Source organism: Erpetoichthys calabaricus, chromosome 6 (genome assembly GCF_900747795.2).
Source record: "Erpetoichthys calabaricus chromosome 6, fErpCal1.3, whole genome shotgun sequence".
NCBI lineage: Eukaryota > Metazoa > Chordata > Cladistia > Polypteriformes > Polypteridae > Erpetoichthys > Erpetoichthys calabaricus.
In genome coordinates, this window is record NC_041399.2 from 28,536,257 (window position 1) to 28,562,893 (window position 26,637).

Genomic DNA, 26,637 nt, shown 5'->3' on the forward strand with positions numbered 1-26,637 from the left:
TGTATATATTATTGAAACATTTTTACATAATGCAGACAAAGTAACAAAACTAATTACTATAGAATTATGCTTACTTTCTGCAGATGTTCAACAAGGGAATACTGAACTTCATATTCTTCATTGGAATGACTGTGATTAGCCTGGTAAAAGGATAAATCCTCCTGAAGCTGAAGAACTGCATTAGCTTGCTCTGAAATCTGCCAAAATATTTTTAAGACAAAAAAATAATAAAACATGTCTGTCCTGCTTTCACTTTTCTCAACCTTCTATTCCCACTGCAGAAAGACAAAGTTCATCCCTACCGCAAGGAGGGCAATACAGACGTCAATTTTGTGTGGTACACCAGTCCACAGCATAGTACAAACAAACATCTACCTACAAGTACTCAGACTCGTCAATTTTATTTATCAAGTAACCTCTCATAATGTATCTCAGGATCTACTTGTAGTTAAACAAAACTCCACACAGAAGAAATCAAAGATATGGAGATTAAATAGGGACCTAGTGACATGACGCTGCAATTACAAGTATTGTGCTAGCATCATCAGTCAACCTAACGTGCACATTTAAGTCCAAAAATTCAGTGTAATAATTTGATCTTGCCTGCTTGATAAATATGAACATGTGAGAAAGCCTCTCTTCCAATAGCTTTGTTTTCATTGAGTTATTTGTCTAATATTTGAAATATTCTGCACTGTAACCTTCCTTAAAGGACTCCTTAAGGAACAGAGAATAATGTGTATCTAAAACTAAATCTCTCTAAAGAATGTAAAGAAGCACTTAAGCCCAAACAGATAATTAAATATGGTTTGCAACAGGATGCTGCTGGGGAAGAAGAGGCAGATATATGATTATCTGCTATACTTATAAAAAGGAGGATATACAATTATCCTCACTTTCGTAATAATTTTGTTTGGGTTGGCTGTATAGCATTCCCTGTGCACATGTAGAAACATGGTGTGTCTGTGGTCCCAGTTCTAAAGTTTCAGCCTTGATCAGCCACTTTCTCTTGTTGTTTTCTTGGAGTAAACATTGCTGTTTTGCTCTCCATTTGCACAAAAGAAGAGCAGTTAGGGTGACATACCAGGGGCCAAAATCCTAATATAACGTATTCCAATACCCAACCACCATATTATTACAGGGTTCTATTTCACATATGAACAAGATTCATCCATACTGTCAATATGTCAATTACTAATTCAATGGTAACTGAAACAACCTCATTTTGTAGATGTGCAATTTCATCCTTCAGATTTGAAATCATGCAGTCGCAGTTAGCAATGTGGTCGTTCTTTGTCTTCAGGTTATCCTCAGCTGTTTTCAGCTCTTCTTTAAAATGTTCAGCTGTTTCTTCCAAGTCCTTCATTTGGGTACATTTTTCCTCATACTGGTGCTGAAGACTTAGCCACTTTTCTTTCAAAGTGCAGATTTCTTCTTTTGCTTGAATTATCTTGCCAACAACAAGAAAAAAATGTTTTCACATTTTTAATAAAGTATTGAAAAATAAAAGCAACTATACAGTATCACTTGAATTTAAGCTATGGCCTGATACTTTAAAAAGTACATTCTTATACATCACAAAGGCATAACCATTTATGCACAGTAACTAGAAAACCAAAGCTTTGGCTGATTAAGTGACTGTGTCAGTATTACACAGTGACCTGATAGTGAGGACTGAACCATAAAACCTGGAACTTTACAACCCAAGTCCACATCAGCTAGATCACATTATGACTAGTGATCAGCAGTGTGCTCCAAATTCCTCAAAGAAGGGCTTTCAGCATGAATATAGTTAAATACGCATCTACAGTCTCATGATTAGATATACAGGAAAGTGTCATAACATATGCTTTGGTGGTTTCACTTTGATTGATATTTTACATATAGTGACGGTACTAGTTTTAAGCACACTTCAACAATAAAGTCATCTCAAAGTGCTTCACAATTAACAAAAACAGCACATGACTAACAGAGTACACTGGGGTAACTCTCACCACTGTGTTCTCAAATCACCTGAGAATTTAACCATGCAATATTGTTAACATAGTGATGCAAAAGATAATAAATGAATTTCAGGATTAATAACTGTACATCAGGAACATATGATACAAAGACTTAAGTTTTGCAAAGTCTACATATCAGTGCAAAAATTCCGCATTATAAGTGTGATAAGTAGCCCGTGGCGTTGGGTGAATTTTAAATAAAAAAATCGTGTGTGTGCATGCTTTGCTCCGTGATCAATTAGGGTACTTTGCCAATTTCGCCGCATACATGTGTAAAGGTAGGTGGATCGGTAGGGTGCCTCAATTGTACCTCGGAGACAGTGGCTTGACACACCTGTACCCAATTACAGAGAATAGTTGAAAAGGAGCCTGTGCAGAAGGAGGGGGTGAAAGGAAGAAATTAGATTGTCCAAAGAAGGAAAAGAGAAAGACGAAGATAGAGATAGAAAATAAAAGGTAGAGAACGAGAGAGAACTGAGGTTAAAAGGAGATGAAAGAACAGGAAGTGAGACAGTACTGAGAGAGCCATTTTGAAGTGAATAGAAGGGGGTGGCCAGTGTGAGCCTCAGGGCTGCAGGAGCTTAAGGCTGAGGAAAGGGCGCTCCTACTGAGCAATTGCCTGGGTGCAGGAGTGATCTGAAATACTGTGTGTCTTGCAGATGCCAAGGGACTGGAGGCGGTTGCAGAGGGCCAGATAATGGGGACCTGAGCCAGAAGGGACAGTTGACAACACCTGTTGGGAGGACATCTGCTCTGGCTGCAAGGGCCCAGTCAGGGTAAGCAGAGGAGATGCCAACTTTAGAGAGGAGCATAGGGGATTTTTCATAAACCTCATTTTTATGTAATGTATTTATTTGATGGATTTTAACCTCCATATAGACACTAGTTTTTATGGATTATTTATTTCTTGACTATTTATTATGGAAGGAACACTGCGCTTATTGAACACTTCCTTTTTGACTGACTTTAAATAAAAGCACTAAACACATTTATACCTACCCCTTGCTGCATGTATTTTTCCTCATTTGCCCAACTCATCTCAATTATTACTATCAACGGTTGCGGGTCCAAGAGGCACCAAAATGCAAAACGGAGCATGGAGCCAACCCAGACCGTCACACTAAGTTATAAAGCATCTTAGTTTAGAAACAAACTAGAATTCAGATGAGTAACTAGTAGTTTGCTATACAGATCTTTAAATTCATATATATATGTACAATGGTACAAGAAATATTCAAACAACACTAAATTACTCTATGAATAATTTAAGGTATCTCTCAAATCACACATCTGAATAACCAAACACTGTGAAAATGTCACTATACATGCAGTTAACACAAACTAAATCTTTATCAAGATAACACAATACTTTATGCTGCTATGCTAATAAAGCATTTGCCTTCTTATGCACAAATGACAGCATACTTTATGGGCCCTGTGTGACTGTGTGCATGAGTGGGCTTCCTGATGGGCTGATGGCCTTGGCCAAGGCTGCTTCCTGCCTTGTGTCCAATCTTTTGTACGTCACTGTGAAGAAATGCTTTCACATACAGATTGATGCTACCTTAAGAATGGCCATCGTGTGTTGCCTTTTAAAATACCTTTGAATGATGGCTTGATGAACCAGTGGTTGTAGTTCACTGGGCATGTCTTACAAAATGATCATCACAAGAAAAGTGATTTGAGAGATTCTAAGGTAGATTCTGAGAGTTATTTCCTATCAGCAGTGAAAATGTAGATGTGCGGTACCTCAATAAAGAGTTTCATCAACACAGACAAAACCAAAAACACTCAATCCTAATGATGATGCTAATGGTACTAAGTACTAAATTGCAAAAGCAGGAGTGACATGAATTAAATAAGCAGGAACTTGAGGCATGTCAGAGCACCAGCAATGAACAATGTCTGTTGATTTATCTAGTTCAGATACTCTATTTCATCCAGTAGCAGTTCTGCATAGGGGTTTCCAAAGGCTAAAAGAGACAATGACAATATCATTACTGAGTCAAGAAGTTATGATGTTCATGTATTTTGGAAAATTGTCACTTTTAAGTAGAAGAGTCAATAATGTGTTATGCCTTTGTATTTTAACAGAGGTCTACGAATGTAGAGGTCTATATGGATAACATTGTCATCTCAGGCATAAAGTATTGTTTGGAAGCAACACCCGACAGGGCATCACTCTATTGTCAGTTGAGCTCATATACATTCACCAACACTCCTTAACACTTGGCCATTTTACAGTCACTAAAACATGTGCAGCTTTAGGATGTATGCTTTGTATTTATATTGAATCTCAGTTTGTGTGCAGCTGTTGCACTGCGTAAACTGCTGTGAGCTTGTCAACTGGAAATACCCTATGCAAAAATGCTATGAATTTAAATTAACATAAACATATAGATCAACAGGTCTACTCGAATCACAGTTTTACACAACAATCCAAAATAAAATTAATTGACTTTATCAACAGACATAGTTCATAATATAACTCAATTGTTACTGATATGCATTTAATTTTTAAATTATAAACTACATTAATATAGACCTAAAAAACAGATTAGACTGGTAACAAATTAAATGTGTTTTTCAAACAATTATTAATTTGAGCTTATTATTTGGTCAAACTGAACTGAATTATACAGTATAAGCAAAATACACTTACCTCATTCCTTGAGTTTTTAGCTGCTTCTTGAAGATCTTGTACTTTTGTGTCCAGTTCCCTTATCTTCTCCATACTTACATGATATTTCTGTTTGTAACATTCAGCCGCAGTCTGAAATTTCTTTGCCAAATCATTGCTCTCATTAAACTTAGTCTGAAGCTCATCATTATGTTGTCTTAGCTGTGCAATATGTAAGTTGTGACTCTTAATAGCAACTTCATATTTTTCAGCCTATAAAAATGTATTTATATTTAAAATTAATTCACTGTACAGATACATTAATCAATTAAGCAAATGAAGTATTCAAGTAAGGTTATAAATTTGTGTTTTTATTTTAGAAAACGCAAGTTTAATTTAATGAATTTTAAAAGTTAACTAAAAACAAAACATTCTGAAGGTGCTTAAAAAGGAAGGAAGGAAGGAAGGAAGGAAGGAAGGAAGGAAGGAAGGAAGGAAGGAAGGAAGGAAGGAAGGAAGGAAAGGGACAGTTGAGGTTATGAGAATGAAAGAGAAAAATGAAAAGAAAACAACAGTGTGAACCAAGTGAAAAAATTATAATTAAAAACTAAATAAGTACATAGCCAATATCATAAGTAAAAACAAATTTTAAGATGTTAGTAAAATAATTTACTACATAAATATTTAAGTAAGGGACTGTGCCACATTACCCATTCAGAAGAACATTTCACAACTGTTACTTCTCTCAGGAAACGTTAAAGATCACAGAATTATTTACACTCTGGCTGTTCCATGATCACATTTTTAGAGAAATACAATTAAATATGGGAATGTAACATTACAGAAACTCAAAGAGATCAGGTACAAACTCTAATTTGTACATGAATACAATTCCCAAAGTAGTTTTAATAAGTATTTATATCATAACAATTGAAAGAAGAACTCCCATTTCATTCTACAACATGAAAAATATAGTGCAACTTACAACGTTAAGGTTCACAGAAATATGTACACTTCACTTCCCATAAACATAATGTTTTTATCAGGCTTTTTCATGTTTCTTATTTAAGTACATTACCCATCAAATGTCTGGACATACAGAGAAATGTTCATGTTTTTGAAAGAAATTGATACCAATAAACTGATTAAAAAATAGCTAAGATATTACTAGTAACTAGATTACTGTATAACTAGATTACTAGATAGCTAGATTATTGTAACACACTCCTCTCAGGACTACCAAAAAAAGACATCAATCGATTGCAACTACTGTAGTGCAGAATGCAGCTGCCAGAATCTTAACTAGGAAAAGAAAATCTGAGCACATCACCCCAGTTTTGATGTCACTACACTGGTTACCTGTGTCATTTAGAATACTGCTTATGGTTTATAAAGCCTTAAATAATCTGCTTCATCTTATATTTCGGAATGTCTTACACCTTACACTTCAAATCGTAACCTTAGATCTTCAAATGAGTGTCTACATAGAATTCCAAGAGCTAACCTTAAAAGAAGTGGTGAGGCGGCCTTCTGCTGTTATGCACTTTAAATCTGGAATAGCTTGCCAATAGGAATTTGCCAGGCTAATACACTGGAGCACTTTAAAACACTGCTGAAAAAACATTACTTTAACATGGCTTTCTCATAGCTTCATCTTAGTTTAATCCTGATGCTCTGTATATTCAATTAATTATCATTATTATTCATGGTTGCTCCAAAATCTATACTAACACCTACTTTCTCTTCTGTTCTTTTTCCAGTTTTTTGTGGTGGCAATCTGCGCCACCACCACCTAATCAAAACACCGTGATGTCCCTACATTGATCGATTAAAGGCCAGAAGTCCAAATGACCGTCATTATCAAATTCTTCCATGTGAATACCATGAGGACTGATTGAGGTAATTTATGTTAGGTAGAATGCCTAGAGGGGGCTGGGTGGTCTCGTGGCCTGGAACCCCTGCAGATTTTATTGTTTACTCAGCTATATGGAGTTTTTTTTTTTTTTTTCTCTGTCCTCCCTGGCCATCAGACCTTACTTTTATTCTATGTTCATTAGTGTTCCCTAATTTTAATTCTTATTTATTTTGTCTTTTTTCTCTTTCTTCATCACTTCAGCACTTTGAGCTACATCATTTGTATGACAATGTGCTATATAAATAAATGTTGTGGTTGTAGTACTAATGGCTATTTACTGCTTGAAATGACTGATTTTTAATTTATTATTCACATATGATTACAAAGCTCAATTTTCAGCAGCCATTCTTTCAGTGTTCTAATAGTAAACCCCCTAAACCTATACCTAATTAGGCATATTTATACCTAGACATCCGCAAATGGAGAAAAAGAGTCACATATCTTAAAATAATTTTTTACAGTAATCCCTCCTCCATCGCGGGGGTTGCGTTCCAAAGCCACCCGCGAAATAAGAAAATCCGCGAAGTAGAAACCATATGTTTATATGGTTATTTTTATATTGTCATGCTTGGGTCACAGATTTGCGCAGAAACACAGGAGGTTGTAGAGAGACAGGAACGTTATTCAAACACTGCAAACAAACATTTGTCTCTTTTTCAAAAGTTTAAACTGTGCTCCATGACAAGACAGAGATGACAGTTCCATCTCACAATTAAAAGAATGCAAACATATCTTCCTCTTCAAAGGAGTGCGCGTCAGGAGCAGAGCATGTAAAAGAGATAGAGAAAAGCAAACAAATCAATAGGGCTGTTTGGCTTTTAAGTATGCGAAGCACCGCGGCACAAAGCTGTTGAAGGCGGCAGCTCACACCCCCTCCGTCAGGAGCAAAGAAAGAGAGAGAGAGAGAGATAGAGAGAGACAGAGTTTGTTTTTCAATTAAAAATCAATACGTGCCCTTCGAGCTTTTAAGTATGCGAAGCACCGTGCAGCATGTCGCTTCAGGAAGCAGCTGCACAGAAGGTAGCAACGTGAAGATAATCTTTCAGCATTTTTAGACGAGCGTCCGTATCGTCTAGGTGTGCGAACAGCCCCCCTGCTCAATCCCCCTACGTCAGGATCAGAGAAAGTCAGCGCAAGAGAGAGAGAGAGAAAAGTAAGTTGGGTAGCTTCTCAGCCATCCGCCAATAGCGTCTCTTGTATGAAATCAACTGGGCAAACCAACTGAGGAAGCATGCACCAGAAATTAAAAGACCCATTGTCCGCAGAAATCTGCGAACCAGCAAAAAATCCGCGATATATATTTAAATATGCTTACATATAAAATCCGCGATGGAGTGAAGCCGCAAAAGGCGAAGCGCGATATAGCGAGGATTACTGTATTCCTAAGATTCCGACAACCTGCCAGGTGTCATCATCAGAGGAAAATCATTAGACATACAGGAATCAAAGGCAGTATATAGCTGGTGAAGGGTGGCGATGGAGAGGGAGGTTGTAAGGTGGGGGGCTCCCCTGCAAGATACTGTATGTAACTGATTTTCTCTCTTTGTGGACATCTAGATATAAATATGCAAACCATATTGTAGATGTTCGCTTCCATTCCTAATTAGGCACGTATAAATGCTAATTGTTTTTTGGAGAATCCAATAAATTGCATTAACAGTGATTCAGTAACAAGGTGCTGGCATTTCTAAAGTTCAGTTCTGGGTTCAGAAATGGTCAAAATGAAACAGCTTTCTCAAGAAACATGTCAGGCTATTATTTTTTGCTTTCCAGAATGAAGCTTATTCCATGTGACAGATCGCCAAGAAAACAAAGATTTCAGACAAAGGTGTCTTTTACTGTCTTGGGAGAAAAGCGCATAAAAGGGTTCTAACCAGGACAGAAAAAGAAGGGGAAGGCCAGAAGTACAAATGCTTAAGCAGATAAGGATATCAGAGTCTGTAGTTTGAGAAACAAATGGCTTACAGGTCCTCAGATGGCTAATGCCTTAAATACACACCAAATACCAGAAAACAGAAAAAGATGACCCCGGGATGCAGGCTTTTGAGGTAGTTTAAAAAAAAAAAAAAAAAACACACCTGGGTCTGGCAACTAAAAATAAAAGGTCAAAATGGGGAAAAAAAAAATGCAGTCATTGGATGGAAGATGACTGGAAACCACCTATTATGGCCAGCACCCATTAGAAACAGTAGTAATGTCTTTGCTCTATTTTTAAATTAATTTAATGAACATTTCTGGGTGTGTTCAGTCTTTTGACTCATAGTGTACATTTGAGACCTTACTGTTTTGTTTTATTGTACATTTAAATAAAGCAGCTCTCACTTTAAAGTTCAATCGTACTAGTACAAGAAAATTAAATCTGTGTAGGATTACAAACCTTGTAAAGCAAATTGGTATTATTCATCACAACCTTATCCTACAAAATTTTTATTTTTAGAACGCAAACACACCAATGTATGAAAGCATTCACACTTCTACTTACTAAAAGCTTTTTATTCAATTTCAGAGTCACTAGAAGAAAGAGTCTACATCGGAAGCAACAAGTACAAGACAGAAATTAACCACAGATACAGCCCCACTGTTTATTTCATATATTTATTTTTAAATTCTTTGAAAATAATACACGTTTCCATTTTGGCCTTGGTTTAAACATAAAGTTATTTATTTATGTAAGTAACATTTATTTTCTTGTTTAATATTACCTACAATTCTGTCTAGTCAGGTGCAGAAAGACATTGTTTCTAGGAATTTCTTGACAACCCTGACGTAATGTTTCATTGCTCTTGCTGTATCTAAGGCATGGTGATGAAATCCAAGGCAAAAAAATTAGCACATTTTAAACAATACTCTTCAGAAAGGAAATAATCCAGCTCATAGACAGAGAAGAAGAAAAAAAACCAAACTCTTGTCAGGAGAAAGAAAAATAAAAAAAAATACAAAGTTCATTATATCAAGGAACTATAGCTGCAAAAGACAGTTTTAAATCTTTTGAAAAAGAAATATGTCCCTCTTCATGTCTAATTCATAATGCAGAGCTCCAAGAAGGGATTTATGCAGTCTAGGGAAGAAATTAGGGCACGCGATTTCCTGGATTAAAGTAAAATCCCACATAGCTTTGGGTAGAAAGGTGAGATTAGCATGTGGTATTGCTTTATCCTTAAGAAGCCTGCCATAAAGAGGATCAATTACCAATGCTCCGGGTTCACTTGCTTTCCTTCCTGAGGTCATGAAAAATGGAGAAAAACTCTCTTAAACAAGAAACAAAGCAAATTCATGTATACTATAAATGTCTATTTTAAACTATTCTACAGACAATGTAATTTAAGAACAGCATTAGTCACTAAGGGACTCAAGAGGCAAATGATTATATCAAAATATTTTCCATACAATAGTTTTCATCAAACCTAAACATAAATAATGAAGTATAGTAATGTTTAAATTGCACACGATATATATGTATTTAGCAGTTCTCTTTTTAAGAATTATTTACTTATACACAATGTGATTCAGAAGAAAGCTGATAGGTAAAATGTCATAAACATCCTACTTCAATTCAAAACACAGACTGACTATCTGGTTCATTAGGTCTATTTGTCTAGCTGACCAAACAGACAAAACTATTTAAAGTGTGAAGTTATATAGGGAGGTGAGTGAACAGCTCTGGAGGTGAATGGGCATGACTAAATATATTTGTGCTTTTGAGGGCATCACCGAACTGGGTGTTAGGTGCTCTGACATGAGTGTATCAAGATCATGAACCATGCTGGTACTGTATGAAACAAAAGTATAATTATTTGATCAAAAACTGATAACTACCAAAAAATATGAGACAATGACAATCTTGTATTTGGAAAAAAAAAATATTAATGAAAAGGAGCTGTCAAATGCCAAGAAGTCTTAAGCTGAATAATAGAGTAGAAAAAGGGAGAATTACTCTTTTTGGTTACTCTGTCAGCACCACAAAAGGTTTTCCCTGCTCAAAAAGCAGACTTGAGCTTTATAGGCGTAGACTGGGCTCAGAGAAAAGCAGCTGTGCCTTCCTTCCTTTCCAACTTCTCTCTCTAGAGAATGGAAACATGGCTGGGAAGCTAGGTTGCTGAGCTGAACAAAACTCAGCAATCTACCAATCAACATCTGGAAGCCAGCCTTCTAAACTTTACCTGATAACAGCACAGCTGAACAAGCAATGATGACGTTTCTGCCGACTTTTCCAGACTCTTGACTGTCAGGTTGGCATGTCAGGAGCAAATAAACATCAAAAAGGTACGCTTTGATTGGTACCACAAAGTGATAAACTGATATAATAAGCAAATGGCATGGCCTTCCGTTACAAAGTATGCATGTATGCCATACTCTTTCAGGTTTGGTCCATATCCAGGTGACACAATGCAAACTAGGTTGAAGAAGAAGCTCTGCAACAAAAACAGCTCAACAGCAAGAAGACAACTATATCACATATTAGCTCGTTGCCAGTAAGGGAAATTACTTTCTAATTTACAGTTATGATTAGCAAAAAAATGTAGCTGATAAATACAATACAAACTAAGCACAACACAGAGCAACATGGCAGTGACAATGAGTATATTCCACCATGGTCAAATTAATATGCTCTGAACACTAGTGTTTGTTTATTTATGTGAACCTTTTTCAAACAGTAGTATTTTCTGCTATGCTGTCTTCAAATCAGTTACACTTCATACACTTTTATGAATAAAAGTTGGGTAATTTTTCAAAATGTTCTAATTGTCACAACTTTTCTCAACTTGATGGTAAAGGGTTTATATCCTGCAGCAATCTCTCATACAATTTGGTGCTCTATGGACTATTCCTGGGTACCCATACATTCATAAGCATTGAGGACGCATGGCATCTCATGTGCTGTGTAATGGATGTCCTTTGGGTTGTCAAGAACCACCTTATATTTAAAAAAAAAAAAAAAAAAACAAAACAACAAAGGCTATCAATCCCGAACTGCAACAGGTACTTTCACAGACTTTTCAGAAACTATTCCATATTAGATAGCCTGGAACGTTGAAGAAGGAACTGGACCACAAGCAGCATGAGAAAACCAGGCCAACCTTGATAATAAGGCACTCTCCCCTAACAACAGATGGAAGGGACTGGTGAGAAAACAACTTCCTGGAAAGAGCGAAAACAAGGATGACCCCCTACGGGAGATGGGCTCTCCACCATGTACATCAGTTTAATGTATTCAAGAAAATTGAGAATATACAATTATTACATACAAATACAATAAAGAAATCACATTCAAAATAAATGGTTGGTATCAACTGCTTAATTCTATTTCTCAATTACACCTCGTGCAAAAAATTAAACACTTTTTGTATCAAAACAATGCATGAAGTTTCAGTCTCTAAAGTAAAAAAACTATCATGACCACATGCCTAATTTGCTGCTGCCTCCCTGTGACCCAACAAAACTCAGACCTGTCGAGGCATGGACTCTGTAAGACCTCTGAAAGTATCCTGTGGTATCTGGTACCAGAACATTAGGAGCAGATCTTCTAACTCCTGTGTGTTGCGAGGTGGAGCCACCACGGGTCAGACTTCTTGTTTTGTTTCAGCACATCCCACAGATACTCGACTGAATTGAAATCCAGAGAATTTGGAGGCTGGGGCAATAATTCCAGAAATCTGACAGGGACCATTATCCTTCTGAAAGATGGCAATATCATCTTGGAATACCACTGCTATGAAGGGGTGCACCTGGTCAGCAACAATGTTTTAGGTAGGTGGTACATATCTAATTAATAGATGTATGAATTCTTCGACCCAGAGTTTTCCAGAAGAACATTGACCAAAGCACGACACTTCCTCCATCGGCTTACATTCTTCCCACAGTGCATCCTGATGCCAACTCTTTCAGAGGTAAATGACACATACATACCTAGCCATTCTCATGTTGCAAATGGAAAATGGATGTATCGGACCAGGCGACATTCCATGGTCCAATGCTGGCCCTCACATGCCCAATGGGGGACAAGCGTTAACATGGGCACTTTAAAGAGCCTGCAGTTGTGCAGTCCCATACACAGTAGCGTTTGATGCACTGTGTGATGTGACACGTTATTCCTGTAACCATCATTAAAATTATCTGCAATTTGCCACAGCAGCATTTCTGTTGGTTTGTACAGGATGGGACAGCCTTTGTTGACTTCTTTCACTGACTACACGTGGACTACAAGCACCTAATGTCAGCTTACCCTCTAATATATGCCTAACCTTGATATGCACCCCTGTTGCAATACAGTTGATGGCATTCATTTCAAATGGGAGTGGTCATAATATTTTGGCTCATCAGTGTATGCAAGCTTTTACATGTATGAGATTATTTTAAAGCATTCTACAGTTCAAAAGCTTATTTAGCTGTTTACTCAAAATATGGTAGTCCTCATCAATAACCTATTGGCACAGTGGGAAGTGTTCTTTCAAAAATATTGGGGGATGACTATGAAATCAAATAAATTTTCTAAAGTGAAGGAGACACATTTCAAATACATAAAAGCCCTGAAAAAAAATGAAACTCTCAGAATTATGCTGCGATTTATACAATGTCATATTTTTAAGAGTAACACTCTAAACATTAAAAAAAAATGTTGAGGAAGAAATGTTTAGATTATTTGCACTCAATTTTTCAAAAGCTGTGGGCATAGTGAAGTATCCAAAAACTTGAGAAAATGTAGTATATTACAATCAAATAATTTTAATATCATTTGAAACAAATTGTCATTTAGTGCTGTTACCTTTTAAAACTATTTATAATTTAAATTAAATCATTCTTATAATAATGAAAAAGAATTTTAAAAATGCAGGTTAACATTGTCAATTTAAACTGCAGGATACCAGAGTATTCTCATTTCTTCCAGATGATTGAAGTACAATAAATATAGTGTTAGAATCAATATTGATAAGTATTATAATATTCTTAATTTAGGCCACTGGTGTATTTACTTTTCTTGCTGCCTTGCACATTTGACATTTTTGTGATTCTTTTTCAAAAATTCACTTTTGTGGAAGGAAGAATTCAGCAATTTCAAGGAATCTGACTAGTAAACATTTTTAATCACGGTGTCAGAGAGGCAAAATGTTGCAAGTTGGTTATACAGTCAATGAAGAATTTTAGTGAACTCATTACACGCAACAATAAATTTTTGAACTTTTGCTAATGGTACTTGAGTAGAAGAATATGAATGGTTCAATCATGGCTCAGATTCAAAACCAAAATAAGCAGTTCTTCAAGAGATCTGCTGTGAAGTTGCATCAACAATTATTTGTGGAAGCCAATTAAACAAACTTCTGTAGGACCAACATTCATACATGTTAGACTACAAGTAACTTATGAAAGCACGAAACATCCCAAACTTCCTTTAAAAAATAGCAGCGTCTTTTACTCAGTTTTCAGAATAACACAGGCTGTCAATCTCTGTACTTAGTAATGAAATTTGTAAAAGGTAAAAATCAAAAGGTTCTTCAAAATCAGATTCCAATTACCTTTCAGAAGCAAATAGCCACAATGTAGAGCCATAAGGTCTACATTAAACATTTAGTATTTTAAGTTGTGCTTGTTCGATATACTTATACTGTATTTACTTTTATATTTTTACACATTTTTTTCTTCTATATTAGCAAAAGAGACACATTATTACATACTTTATTCAGAGGCTTGCAGCTATCTGAGGATTACTGCATGCAACTTTAAGGTTTCCCAAGTCTGGCCACATCTGGTATATAATGAGAAGAATTAAGGTTGCAATATTCAAAAATTTAATGAATGGGTAGGATTAAGATAGAAATTTTCACTATTTCCATAGGCAGCATAATTCTACCAATGTAAAGTTAATACTGTTACTTAGGTTATGTTCACATGCTATCAGAATTTCAAAATTTTTTAACACACTTCAATGTGTTCATGTGAATTTTCAATCTGACTTTTAAGGAAAATTTGAAGTTGCCCTTGATGTGATTACTTGATATGCCAAAAAAACCCAATAATTAAATCTAATATTTTTAAAATAAAGAGCTAACTAAACATATTAAAACATGTATCAATTTTCTCAAAATGCAATTCAGCAAAATAAAATGGCATTTCTTTACGACAAGGTTAGGCACTGGTGAAAGGTCAAATGTTAAGTCACAACTCAGTTAATTTGGTTAGGTCTGTGTTCTCTGAATTGTCCAAGTTAGAGCTTTGAGTTTGTAGGGCATTCACATGGAATTTCCAACTTGGAAACTTGTATTTACCATCTTTCTGACAGCATGGAAATGCGGCATTAGTACAGATGTGAAAACAAATGGAGAATGTTCAGCAAAGACTCACATGGGTTGACAGCATCAATGTCTTTGTAGTAGAAAAAGGGGAACTTTGGAGGTGGTTTGACATGGACCTCCAACTGACAGTAACCCTGCAGTCTGAGACATTGTCATGTAAATTCTCTGCTTACAATGAGTGAAAGGGAACAGATAACCACCAAAAAGCCAAAAAAAGATCCTTTAAAAGAATACAAAACATTAAATGCTTTTCAAGAAAATTGGGACAGGGAAGAAAGTAGAGAAACTGCTCCAGCCCAGTAGGTGGCAGCATGAGAAACTTGACATGCTTGATACTGTTGTGCAACACAGAGTATAAACAGTACAGAAACTGCTAATGAGGCCTGACCATTTAAAAGACTAGTCTAGAATAAAGGGAACAATTGTCTCAGAAGCTTTAGAAATAGAAATGGAACAAAAGAGTGTCTGGCATGAAGGCATGAAACAGAATGAGAAAGAGGATATTAGGTAATAATGGAAATGTTGATCATTTTAGACATAGTTTTCTGAATAACTATAAGACCAATCCCATTTGTAAGTCAGAGAAAAGTACAGAATCAGTCAAAGCTTGTTGGGGCAGCTATAGTTTGTCTCTATTTTGCTGCTTTGCTGTTCTTCCTCTGATCTTCCCTCCTTTACAAGTTAGTTTAATCACGCTAGTACAAAAACTGAGATACAACAAAGAATGTGTTGTACCTTGCTAATCTATGCTTACATAATGCAAACAAATCCATAAGGACTTGAGGCAATTTATAAGTCAAAAATTCTTAAAAAGTTTAACTTGCATCCTTTAAACAGGCTGATGACTTAAGCACACATCTACGTGCTGCTGTAGTTGCTTTTGGCATTTGTAAGTAACATATCAGTCCATTCATTTTTGTAAGTAACATATCAGTCCATTCATCTTTCATCACCCGTTTATTTAGGTCAAGATTCAACGAGCCAAAGCCTACTACAGCCAAGTCTGAACCAGCTCTGGATGGCATGACATCTAGTTGCAAGGAACAGTCACACACCAGGAGCCTCATGCATAACGCCGTGCGTAGAATTCACACTATAACATGACGTAAGCACAAAAGCCGAAATGTGCTTACACACAGAAAAATCCAGATGCAGGAATCTGTGTGTTCGCCAACTTCCGCGTTCTTCCGCTACATAAATCCCACTCAGCGTGGAAATAAACGCATGTGCACGCGCTTGCTGTCCCGCTCCAACTCCTCCCAGAATTTCGCCTCTTTGAATATGCAAATCAATATAAATAGCCCTTAAGCCCAGTGTTCTGTGAAAAGGCAATGGCAAAAGTACGAGGAAAAATAGAAGAATTTCAGTGAATACCAAATGGAGGCAAAGAAAAACGTACTATTTGTTGGTTAAAACAGTTATATAAGCAACAAAAGGAAGCTGATTGAGTGACATAGCATGTCGGAGAAACTCGAAAGCTCAAGTTCACAAAGTTGCACTGTGCCGAAATAAAAAAGTTGTCACATATCAAAGTCGGCGTGAAAAGGCGACTTGTAGCCCAACATCTGAGTGTCATATGAAAGCTTATTAGGGTACAGTGAAAAAAAAGGCACACAGTGTGAAAAAAGCACAAAATGTCAACTTTAATCTCGAAATTTCCACTTTAATCACGTAGTTTATTTTGTCATTAAAGTAGAACATCATAAACTTCATCTTAAAATCATTTAATTTACTAGTTTCTCAAATCCCATCGTAACTAAAGTAGCATGTTAAATGCTTTGTTTTGTATTTGATCTTATATGTGCTCTATGTGCCTGAATCACTACGTGCTCTTCCTCCGACAGGTCACAGAATCCATTACGTTCGTAATATTACAGCTCTCTGAGTAATTAAAATACTGAGAAGTATACGTGATATCATTTTCATGATGACATGAGTTAAAGCATGTTATTAAACATGGAGGCACGGTGGCGCAGTGATTGTTCATGTCTTACAGCAAGATGCTTTCTGTGCCATGCGCGACCTTCAATGAAATGCTTTATTACAGAAGTACTGTCTTTTTCAAATGTACTAACCCCCAATTCCTGTCCTTACTTTTCTTTCTCCAAATACCCAATTGCCACACAATCAGCTCTGTAATAGACGTTAAGCCATCTGTAAGCTTAGAACGGCGATTCTTCAAAACTTTTAAGGAACATCGAAATATCTTCGTAATGTTTAATTATTCTATCCATCTATCCTTCCAGTGTCATGCCAGCCACAGCATGAAAACAGCGCGAGGCAGGAACAAACCGTGAACGAAGCTTAAGCTCGCTAGCGCTGCGGCACAGTGTAGTTAAAGTTTTATCTGTATAATATAATCAACATATTTTGCTGCATTTCATCTTAAAAATGATATCGTCATCATATGTAAATACGCGCTTTATAGTGGCTCAGGTTGTGCAATATTATAACTGTATCATAAGTACAATTACCTCACGGTAACTTGCAAGTACAAACAGTTCTACAAGGAGCACTTGAGCCGCCGTCATGGATGTGGATCTAAGAAAGGGTAACCACACAGGAACAGTAGCACTGCTTTGACGCCGGGTGCCGCCAGTCTGCAAAACCTAACGGAGAACTTGCGTACGACAGGATATGAGGTACCGTGGAAAAGTGCGTGGCTTTACACCAAGTGTAGGTTTTATACATCGCGATTTGAACGTGGAAACATTCTTACGCAACATTTCTGTGGGTACGCACCATTTATACATGAGGCCCCAGGTCTGTTTAGAGTCACAAGTTAACAAAAAACAAACATTTTTTGGTTGTGAGAGAAAACTGTCATCGAGTGTAGGAAGACTTTACAAATTCTACACAGGAACAAATCCATCCAGAATTCAAACCTGGAAATTCTAAATGGAAAGAAATGTCATAAAAACATAAAATATTTTAAATACCTTCTCAATTGTTTTTTGATATTGTTGCTCCGTTTTGTCCAATTTCTCTCTGAAATGTGCTAGTGAAGATTTCAAATCTTTGATTTTGCCATTTGAATCCTTCACTTCATAATTTGTACAGTCCAGTTGTTGCTGTAAGAAGGTTACTTTTTGTTGCCATCTTTCCAAATCAGTTTTGTGAGCCCTTTTAGTTTGTTCAAGGTCAGAGTTAAGCTGCTCAACAGTTCTAATATAATTCTGTATCTGTAAGCAACAAAACAACAATTTGACACAAGTCAATAGATTTTGTTTATTTTTTATATAAAATTGGTAATTATTAGAAAAAAAATTTTAAGTTCAAATACAATGATAGCTTGACCACATCAGAACATGTTTATTACAAAGACCATGTCAAAATTAATGGAAAAATACTTCATATCATAAACAATTTTCTATTTAATACTAAAGTGTACACATCAACACAAAAATATTATAATATGTGCAGGTCCGCCTTGTGCTGCCAAAACAGCTCTAACCCATCAAGGAATGGATTCCATAAGACCTCTGAATGTGTCCCATGCTGTTCTATAAGTGGTAACATGGGGTCTCCAAGGATCAAACTTGTTTTTCCAGTATATGCCACAAATGCTTGATTGGAGTGAGATTTGGTGAATTTGGAAATCGAGTCAACACCTTGAACTATTTGTCATGTTTCTTAAAGCATTCCTGAACATTTGTGGCAGGGTGCATTATCTTACTAAAAGTGGCCACTGCCATAAGGGAATACTGTTGCCGTGAAGGGGTGTGCATGGTCTGTAACAATCTTTAGATAAATTGGTTGTATCAAAGTAACATCCACAAGAATGCCAGGATATCCAAATAGAACATTGCCCAGGGCATCACACTGCCTCAACCAGCTCACCTTCTTGCCTTAGTGCATCCTGCTGCCATCTCTTCCCCAGGTAAACGATGCACACACACCCAGCTATCCACATGGTCTAAAAGAAAACATGATTTACCAGACCAGATCACCTCTTTCCATTGCTCCATGGTCCAGTTTTGATGCTTGCATGCCCATTGTAGATACTTTCAGTGTTAGACAGCATGGGCAATCTGACCGGTCTGAAGTACACAGCCAAATATGCAGCAGGCTGCAAAGAACTGTGTGCCCTGACACCTTTCTCTCCTAGCCAGCATTAAGTTTTTCAGCAATTTATACTACAGTAGTTCTTCTGTGGTAAAGAGACTTTATGGGCTAGCCTTCAATCCCCACATGTCTCAATAAGCCTTGAAAGCCCATGATCCTGTCGCCAATTCACTGGTTTTCTTCCTTGAACCACTTTTGGCAGGTACTATTCACTGCATACCGCAGACACCCTATAATATGTTCTGACCCAGTCGTCTAGTCACCACAGATGGACCCTTGTCAAACTTGCTCAGATCCTTAATCTTGCCCATAATTCTTGCATCTAACACATTACCTTCAAGAAATGACTGTTCCCTTTCTGACTAATATACCCCCACCCTTTGACAGGTGCCAGTGTAAAAAGATAATCAATGTTATTTACTTCACCTGTCGGTGGTTTTAATGTTATGGCTGGCTGGTGAATCAGTGAGGACCTTGGTGTTACTCAGATCCACAAGTTACATCCTTCAAACACCAACACAAATAAGACACCGTAGAAAATGGTAACAACAAAGACATTTGACTTACTACCTTGTCTCCTGGCATTACAGACTGCAAATTGTTTCTAAATATGAGTCATAGATGCCAGTTCTTGCTTCAAACCCAAAGGTGTCAATTACCGCCCTACTGGGCACACCATTTGCTACCTATTTTGTAAATGCTGATTGCAAGAACCCAGAAAAGACACATGAAAACTTTACTCTATTATTTAGGTTGAAAAATCTATGTCCAATCTATGTCTAATCTATGTCCAACACACTCCACTGACACTTTATAAGAACTCATTTTAATATCTGGCATAACATTCAATAATTAAAAATATATAACATTTACAAAGAATAAATGAAGCAACTACCATGTTTTCAAGGAACTGACATATATTCTTTATCTGAATCTTCTGAAAGCTGGGTTGCACGGGTTGCTATGGGTGTCTTGCTACATGTAGGGCCGATGGAGCACATGCATCAATTTATGACATTATAGGTGTCATGTTACTTAACTGTGCTGGACAGTGTATAATCTTTCTCTGAGCTTCACATTAATAATAAAGGAAAAAACCTGGTGTCATGAAAGGATAAAAAAGTTTTGTTTTATCAGAATTTCAGCTTCCCATTTATTGCATACTGTCTACTAAGACACATGCTATGCTCCATTACAAGTTTTTGTTCAAAAAAAAAAAAAAAAAATCAACCTCATTATTACGTTTTCAACTACTGTTGTTTGTCTTCAATCTCTGTCACTCATAAGAAAATAAGAAAAATAATACACTCTTTATTTCTGAAAGAAAAAATTGTTACAAACATAAATATACAACTATCCATCCATCCATCCATTATCCAACCCGCTGAATCCGAACACAGGGTCACGGGGGTCTGCTGGAGCCAATCCCAGCCAACACAGGGCACAAGGCAGGAACCAATCCCGGGCAGGGTGCCAACCCACCGCAGGACAAATATACAACTACAATTCATAATTTATTTTTTGAAATCTTATTTTAGAGTTTACTAATATTATTTAAATTTTATATAAAAATAGGGAGGGGTGTCTTGGGGGGTGGGTTCATTTCTTTATTCAATTTTTTCTTAGGATTAAGTGTTTTTCAGTTTATTCTTTAACAAACTAATAAAAAATTTGACCATGAACAAGAAATATGCCCTAAATTGAAATTAATTATACTTAAACACTATTTCAAAGAACAAGGCCTGCAAAAACCAAAAAGTGTTGTGAGAGTCAGCCATTTTAAAAAGGAGGTTGGCTGTGCACTTCACTTTGCTGCCTGCCTTCCGCTGCAGCACCTTTCAGAACCAGAGGCTTAGATTTACCTTGAAAAGTCATCACCAAGCCCTCTGTTTGACAATGAATGCTGATGCTCAGATGTGAAATGCTGTCTCTGCTCTGTAGACAACTGAAAAAACTCTTACTTCACTCTTTCATTATACAGAAGTTTATTTTGTCATTTCCTAAAGATAATGTCTGCCATCATTCGGTATCCACACCCATACGTGTGCTTCAATGGTTTAACAAAAGAAGTAACATGTACTAAACAGACGTCAAAGGCATACATTTAGTCTTATCTGGTTGAAATGTAGTAGTTTTAGTACAGATGTTATAGCATATGCAGAATGGTAGCACAGAGCTGTCATTCTTACCTCACAGTGAAGGGTTTATGTAGAATCTGTATGTTCTCACATGTAATTATGGATTGACAGGTATTAGTGAGTTTTAGTGAATGTACTTACTCAAAAATGTTGTCCTTAGCCATTTTATTACCATATCCTCAGCAGGGGCAATTCCTCATGCGTTAAAAGTTTCAATAGTTGGTCTGTGGTGCTTCAGTTTGTTTCCATGTGGTTGGATTCTGTCTCACACTCTGCCTTATTCATTTTCCGAGTTTTTTTTTCTTTTTACCATATATGTGCACGACACACTACACCATGGAAAGTGCAATATGCAGGTGGCTTGGCTCTTTCAAATATCTAAGATTTTCATTAAAATTACAATGCATTGTAATCAGTTAATTTCAGGTTTATTGTTATTTGTTGAATGAACAATGAAACTGTTATGTGTGCTCCAAGATATGTAAAATAACAGCATAGAATGCAATACGCGAAAAGTAGGTGCCGTTTAGGAAAAAATCATACAATTTGAAAACCCATCTGTCTGATGTAACAAGCCATAGTAGAACATAACCGCTGAAGAAACAAAATTGCAGAAACAAAAATAGGACAATAAGCAGAATAAAGCTTGTTGAATTGGGGTGGGGGCTGATAAGGTGGGATGTTATCTACCCCCACGGCACCATCTGTGAGCAGATAAGTGAGTAAGAAGCCTATCCTTGTGTTGAGAAAATAGTGCCAAGAATTTGTGAAAAAGTGCATTTTATTATTATTCATTTATTATTTCAAGTGTACTTTTTTATCACAAGCATACCTTAGAAATATGAACGGCAGGTTTTCTTAAATAGAAATTTTTCTGCTTCAAAGTAGATGCATTCGGTAAGTTTTAAGTCTTTTTTTTTTTTTGTTTAAACATTGGAACCCCAATACACATAAGCTCCATTATAAAATGCAAGGACATCCTACATAATTTTTAAAATGTGTAAAATATGTTTCACTTTAGACTGCAATTTCAGGTGGCAATTAATACATACCATGAGTATAAAGTTATAACCTGAAAATATGAAACATATCCTTTAAAAGCGCCTCAATATAACACAACACTTCTCATTCAATGAATTCATTATAAGTTTGTAACTTTTACAAATGCAAACAGCTGCTTAAATAAATTAAATAAACACAATACAACATTTTGTACATGTCTTGCACAGAGAATATTTTATCTAAATGCTCCCACACCCACCATCATTCAAACAGTGCCAAATAATGGTGGCCAATCCACTTAATCGCCTACATCTTTCAGACAGCCAAAGAAAAATAACTAACTAGAAAAAAATAATATAGACATATGAAGAACATCTTAATTACAGTAACTCAGAACTCTGGAATTGTGGGACAGCAATGCTAATAACTGCAAAAGCATGACAACCATCAATCAAGCCACAAATTATTTAAAAGGTTAATCACTATTTCTAAACAACAAACAACAATTAAGTCTAACTATAAGAATGGTGGGTTGGCGCCCCGCCCAGGATTGGTTCCTGCCTTGCTCCCTGTGTTGGCTGGGATTGGCTCCAGCAGACCCCCGTGACCCTGTGTTCGGATTCAGCGGGTTGGAAAATGGATGGATAAGAATAAGTGCCAAGGGGACTAAAGTAAATATAGTTTTTGTTTCCGAGTCTGGGCAGCCTTCTTTCGAAATTAATAAAAACGTTACTTTTTCCACAATTACCCAACCCTATTGCATAAAGTACTATTAATGATCTCTATAGTAAAAAGAAGTCAGTTTCTTCTACATTGTTAAATTCATAGACATACAGTACACCAAAGCAAAGAATGGTCAGAAAATTGAGGTACCTATAAACATAATTAACTGAAATTAAAAAGACCAATGCTCTTGAGAAAATAATTAACATGGTCACAACAAAAGAGAAACATAATTAACACATGTGGAGTTCTGCTGTAAGGATAGAAAACAGACATATACATTTCAATAAAAAGAATGAAATCCATGTGATATTAACATCAATTAAAATGAAACAACTATAACCACTAAAAGGTGAAAAACAAATTCAAGGCATTTGTAAATTAAGTGTAAATTTTAAAAAGTGTATGTGTTATGTACTGCTCTACCCACTAAAACACTACATAGCACATTGTATAGATGCCAAAAAGTGTCTAAGCAGGAAAGGCCATGGTCTCTAACGGATAAGCACTGAAACAGATAACCAAGTTGTTTTTAATACTTAATGAATGAGAATAACAGCATATAGACATGTGAAGTACTATATTACACAAATGTATTATGTTATATTTAACAGTAAATCACACACATTCTTACCTGTTCTACATACATGGCTTGCTCATGCTGTAGTTGTTTGTTTTGCTTCTCTGATTCATTCAGATTATTGTCTAGCTCATTATTTTTCTCCATCAACTCACGTCCTTCACTTTGTAAGGCTTTCATTTTCTGTTTATATCTGGTGACGTCAGACTCCTGAAGACCTAACTGATATATTAAATCTTGTTATTGTATTCAAACCAACCCATGAACATTCCCTTCTATATGTATTATGAAAAAAATGAGTAGATGACTTGATTTATCTAGACAGTTACATCTCAAGAAAATACTTACTTCTTCCTGTAAAGCATGATATTTTTCTTCAACAGTTTTCAAGGTGGTCTTTAGTTGCAAGATTACTTGATCTCTGTTGGTAACCTAATAAAAGCAAATCAAAAAATAAAAGCCAAACAAATTTTATACAGTAGAGTGCTTTGATTGAATAATACATAAAAAGGATATTTGGATTCATTTTTATTTTTTACTTAATCCAACATTCTTTCTAACCTAATAAAAGTAATTAAGAAATTAAATCCAAATAAATTTTGTACAGTAGTGTCATTTGATGGAGTGAGGCATAAAAAAGATCTTTGGATCAACTTTACATTTAGTAGCAAAGACTTGCATCTTCTAAATAGCAGAAAGTTTATATTGTTTAAAAACAAACATACATTAATACCAAAGTAATAACAAGAAGAACACAAATCTCTTAAGTAATTTCAAATTCTAACCATTAGATTGAAAATACTTAATTAGGGCTGTCAAACGGGTACAATTTTTAATTGAAATCAATCTCACAATGTCACTCAATTAATCGTGTATATAGCAATGTCCAGTAGACCCCTGTAAATGTTACTGCTGTACAACTTCTTAGCTGCTCAAACTGTGAAGACTTGTGCTTTTCTTATAAATCCTTGATTTGTGACACAATTGCCCCATGTGAAGGTTAAACCTCACTAAATGATATCTCATGGCCCTGCATCTGATCCATTTTGCAATAAAAAGTGGTGATTCAAGCTTTAGATTTTGTTTCATTCATGGACAAAAAGTCAAGTTGTACATTTATGGATTATAGTCAGCTGCAGATTCTGCTGCTTAAAATTAAGTTTTCAACAGTAGCATCCTGTATGTTTTGTTCGTAAGTGTGTCCTTTGAACCATCTGGGACAGTTTTAAATCAAAAGCAACCATCACACACTTTGTCTTTGAATCTAAGCAGGAATTTACAAACTAAGCCAAAGACCCCCAAAATGTTTTATCATCAGGTTAAGGACCTAATATAAAGCCAATGCTGAAAAGCAGAACATGTTATTGGATCTTGGTTACTGCTAACAGTAGTCATACTGCATGACTTTATAGAATAGCAGACATGACAATCAAAGCAAAATGTATGGCTTCCATTTCATTTTACATAACTGGTGAATCAAAGATTATGATAAAATCTTTGGCAAAAAGGCATGCAGTTTCCACAAGGATTACACATGTGTGGACCTCATCATAATACAAAAATACAGTTTAAGAAAATATATATTTTTGAATACCTTAAGTTTTCAGAATGTTTAACTAAAAATGTACAGACTACACAGAAAATAGCAGTTATTACAGAATGATTTTCATGCTGAGGAAATGTATAGTTTTCCTTTATAGTTTTGTGGGGTAGTCTAAAAAAAAAAAAAAGTAGAAACTACCATAAATATGCATAACAAACATATAACAACCTAACCGCAGTGTTATAACATTCAGCTTGTTATAAAAAACATCATAAAAATATTTAGGTAAAATAAAGACCACCTAAGTCAAAAACTGTTAAACAAAATGTGTAAGGAACACAAATAAGCATTTGCTTATAGCCCATAAAAGTGATTTACACTATGCAATAAAAATGTACTTTTGATAAATCCACGCAAAAAACAAATGAAATTTAAAATTTGTCAAAATTCGTATTATCCATTTACTTTTGTTAACCTCAGCATTATCTTTTAAAAAATACAAAATTAAACAATTTTAATTATACTACATCATAACATAATAAAGTACAGTATATAGTAATTAAGTGTAGTGCATAAGAAAAAAAATAAACTTCATGTATGTTCTGGTCTTCTAGTACCTCTTGTTGTGCTGTTCTGTGTTTCTCCATGACAACCGTCAAATCCAGTTCAAGTTTTTTCTTTTCACTATTCAGCTTGTTAATGTCCTGGGATTGCTCCTTTATTTGCTCTTTCAGCTGTGAAGACTCTTCCTTCAGCTTCTGCACAAGATTTTCCCAATGGAGTATCTGGGAACAGAAAACAAGGATGCAAGGCTCATTTCAAATCACTTAACCCCCCTTTCAAATTTAACAAAAGTGGAGGAAACAGCTTGTTTGTCCTGTCCGTCAGTTTCACCAATTGCAGAGTTTTGAAAGAAGCAGAGTAATATGCTAAAAGCTATAACACACTTGATCTACAGTGGTAACATAAGTGAATTTTTGAATTCATATTCTCTCCTACTGCAAAAAAATTAACCTCACATTTTAAATGTGAAGTTATAAACTTCTAAAAGGTATTTTATGAAATCACAGAGTACAGAACTTGCATACATTGTGAGCACAGAAAGTTTTGCAGCACAGCATGGATTTTCACTCATTTGATTATTTATTTTTACATAAGGTATTCATGAAGAAGAGTTACACTGATGATTTTACTTTATAATATCAATAATCTTGATTTGTTTCTGCAGTAAATGTGGAAATTGGGATGGTGGATGTACAATGGACACAGCTACCAATATTATTATTATATTTGAAAATGGCATTGTGTAATTGGTTCAAAGAACTATCCTCCTCACTTCAGCTTATTAAGTACAACTGTACACAATTCCTGTATTTTATAAATACTAAGCACATTCAGTATGGGTATTATTTAGTTAGTTGCTCTAGTGCCCTAACCATAAAAGATAATGAGATATTTTTTACATAATTTCCCTCCGTAGAATAACTAAACATTTAAAATCATACCATAAATAACAGCTAATAACAAACATTACACCATCAAAACAAATACATCATAAAACAGTATTTGATGAAACACATTATTAACCATCTCTTCATTGATGAAGCTATATATATATATATATCTTTTTAATTTTATTGTCAACACCTGCAGATATACAGTATTTACAGAGAAATCCTTATGCTCAAACTGTGTTGTTATATATTTTTCTACTTACAGATTTTATCTGATTTCTGCTACTAATGTTATAAAGGGGCATC

The 26,637-nt window shown here is 35.6% G+C and overlaps 1 protein-coding gene across 1 annotated transcript in view; it reads right to left on the minus strand.

Moving 5' to 3' along the window:
• The window catches only part of LOC114653241 (centromere-associated protein E-like), a 402,188-nt gene that overhangs the window by 234,876 nt on the left and 140,675 nt on the right, over positions 1–26,637 (minus strand). The window contains exons 15-21 of the mRNA XM_028803441.2: positions 25,495–25,662; positions 23,683–23,766; positions 23,389–23,556; positions 17,766–18,008; positions 4,666–4,896; positions 1,220–1,450; positions 75–197 (exon numbers count right to left, since the gene is read on the minus strand). Coding sequence (XP_028659274.2) covers positions 75–197; positions 1,220–1,450; positions 4,666–4,896; positions 17,766–18,008; positions 23,389–23,556; positions 23,683–23,766; positions 25,495–25,662 — 1,248 coding nt within the window. The remainder of the gene's footprint in view (positions 1–74; positions 198–1,219; positions 1,451–4,665; positions 4,897–17,765; positions 18,009–23,388; positions 23,557–23,682; positions 23,767–25,494; positions 25,663–26,637) is intronic.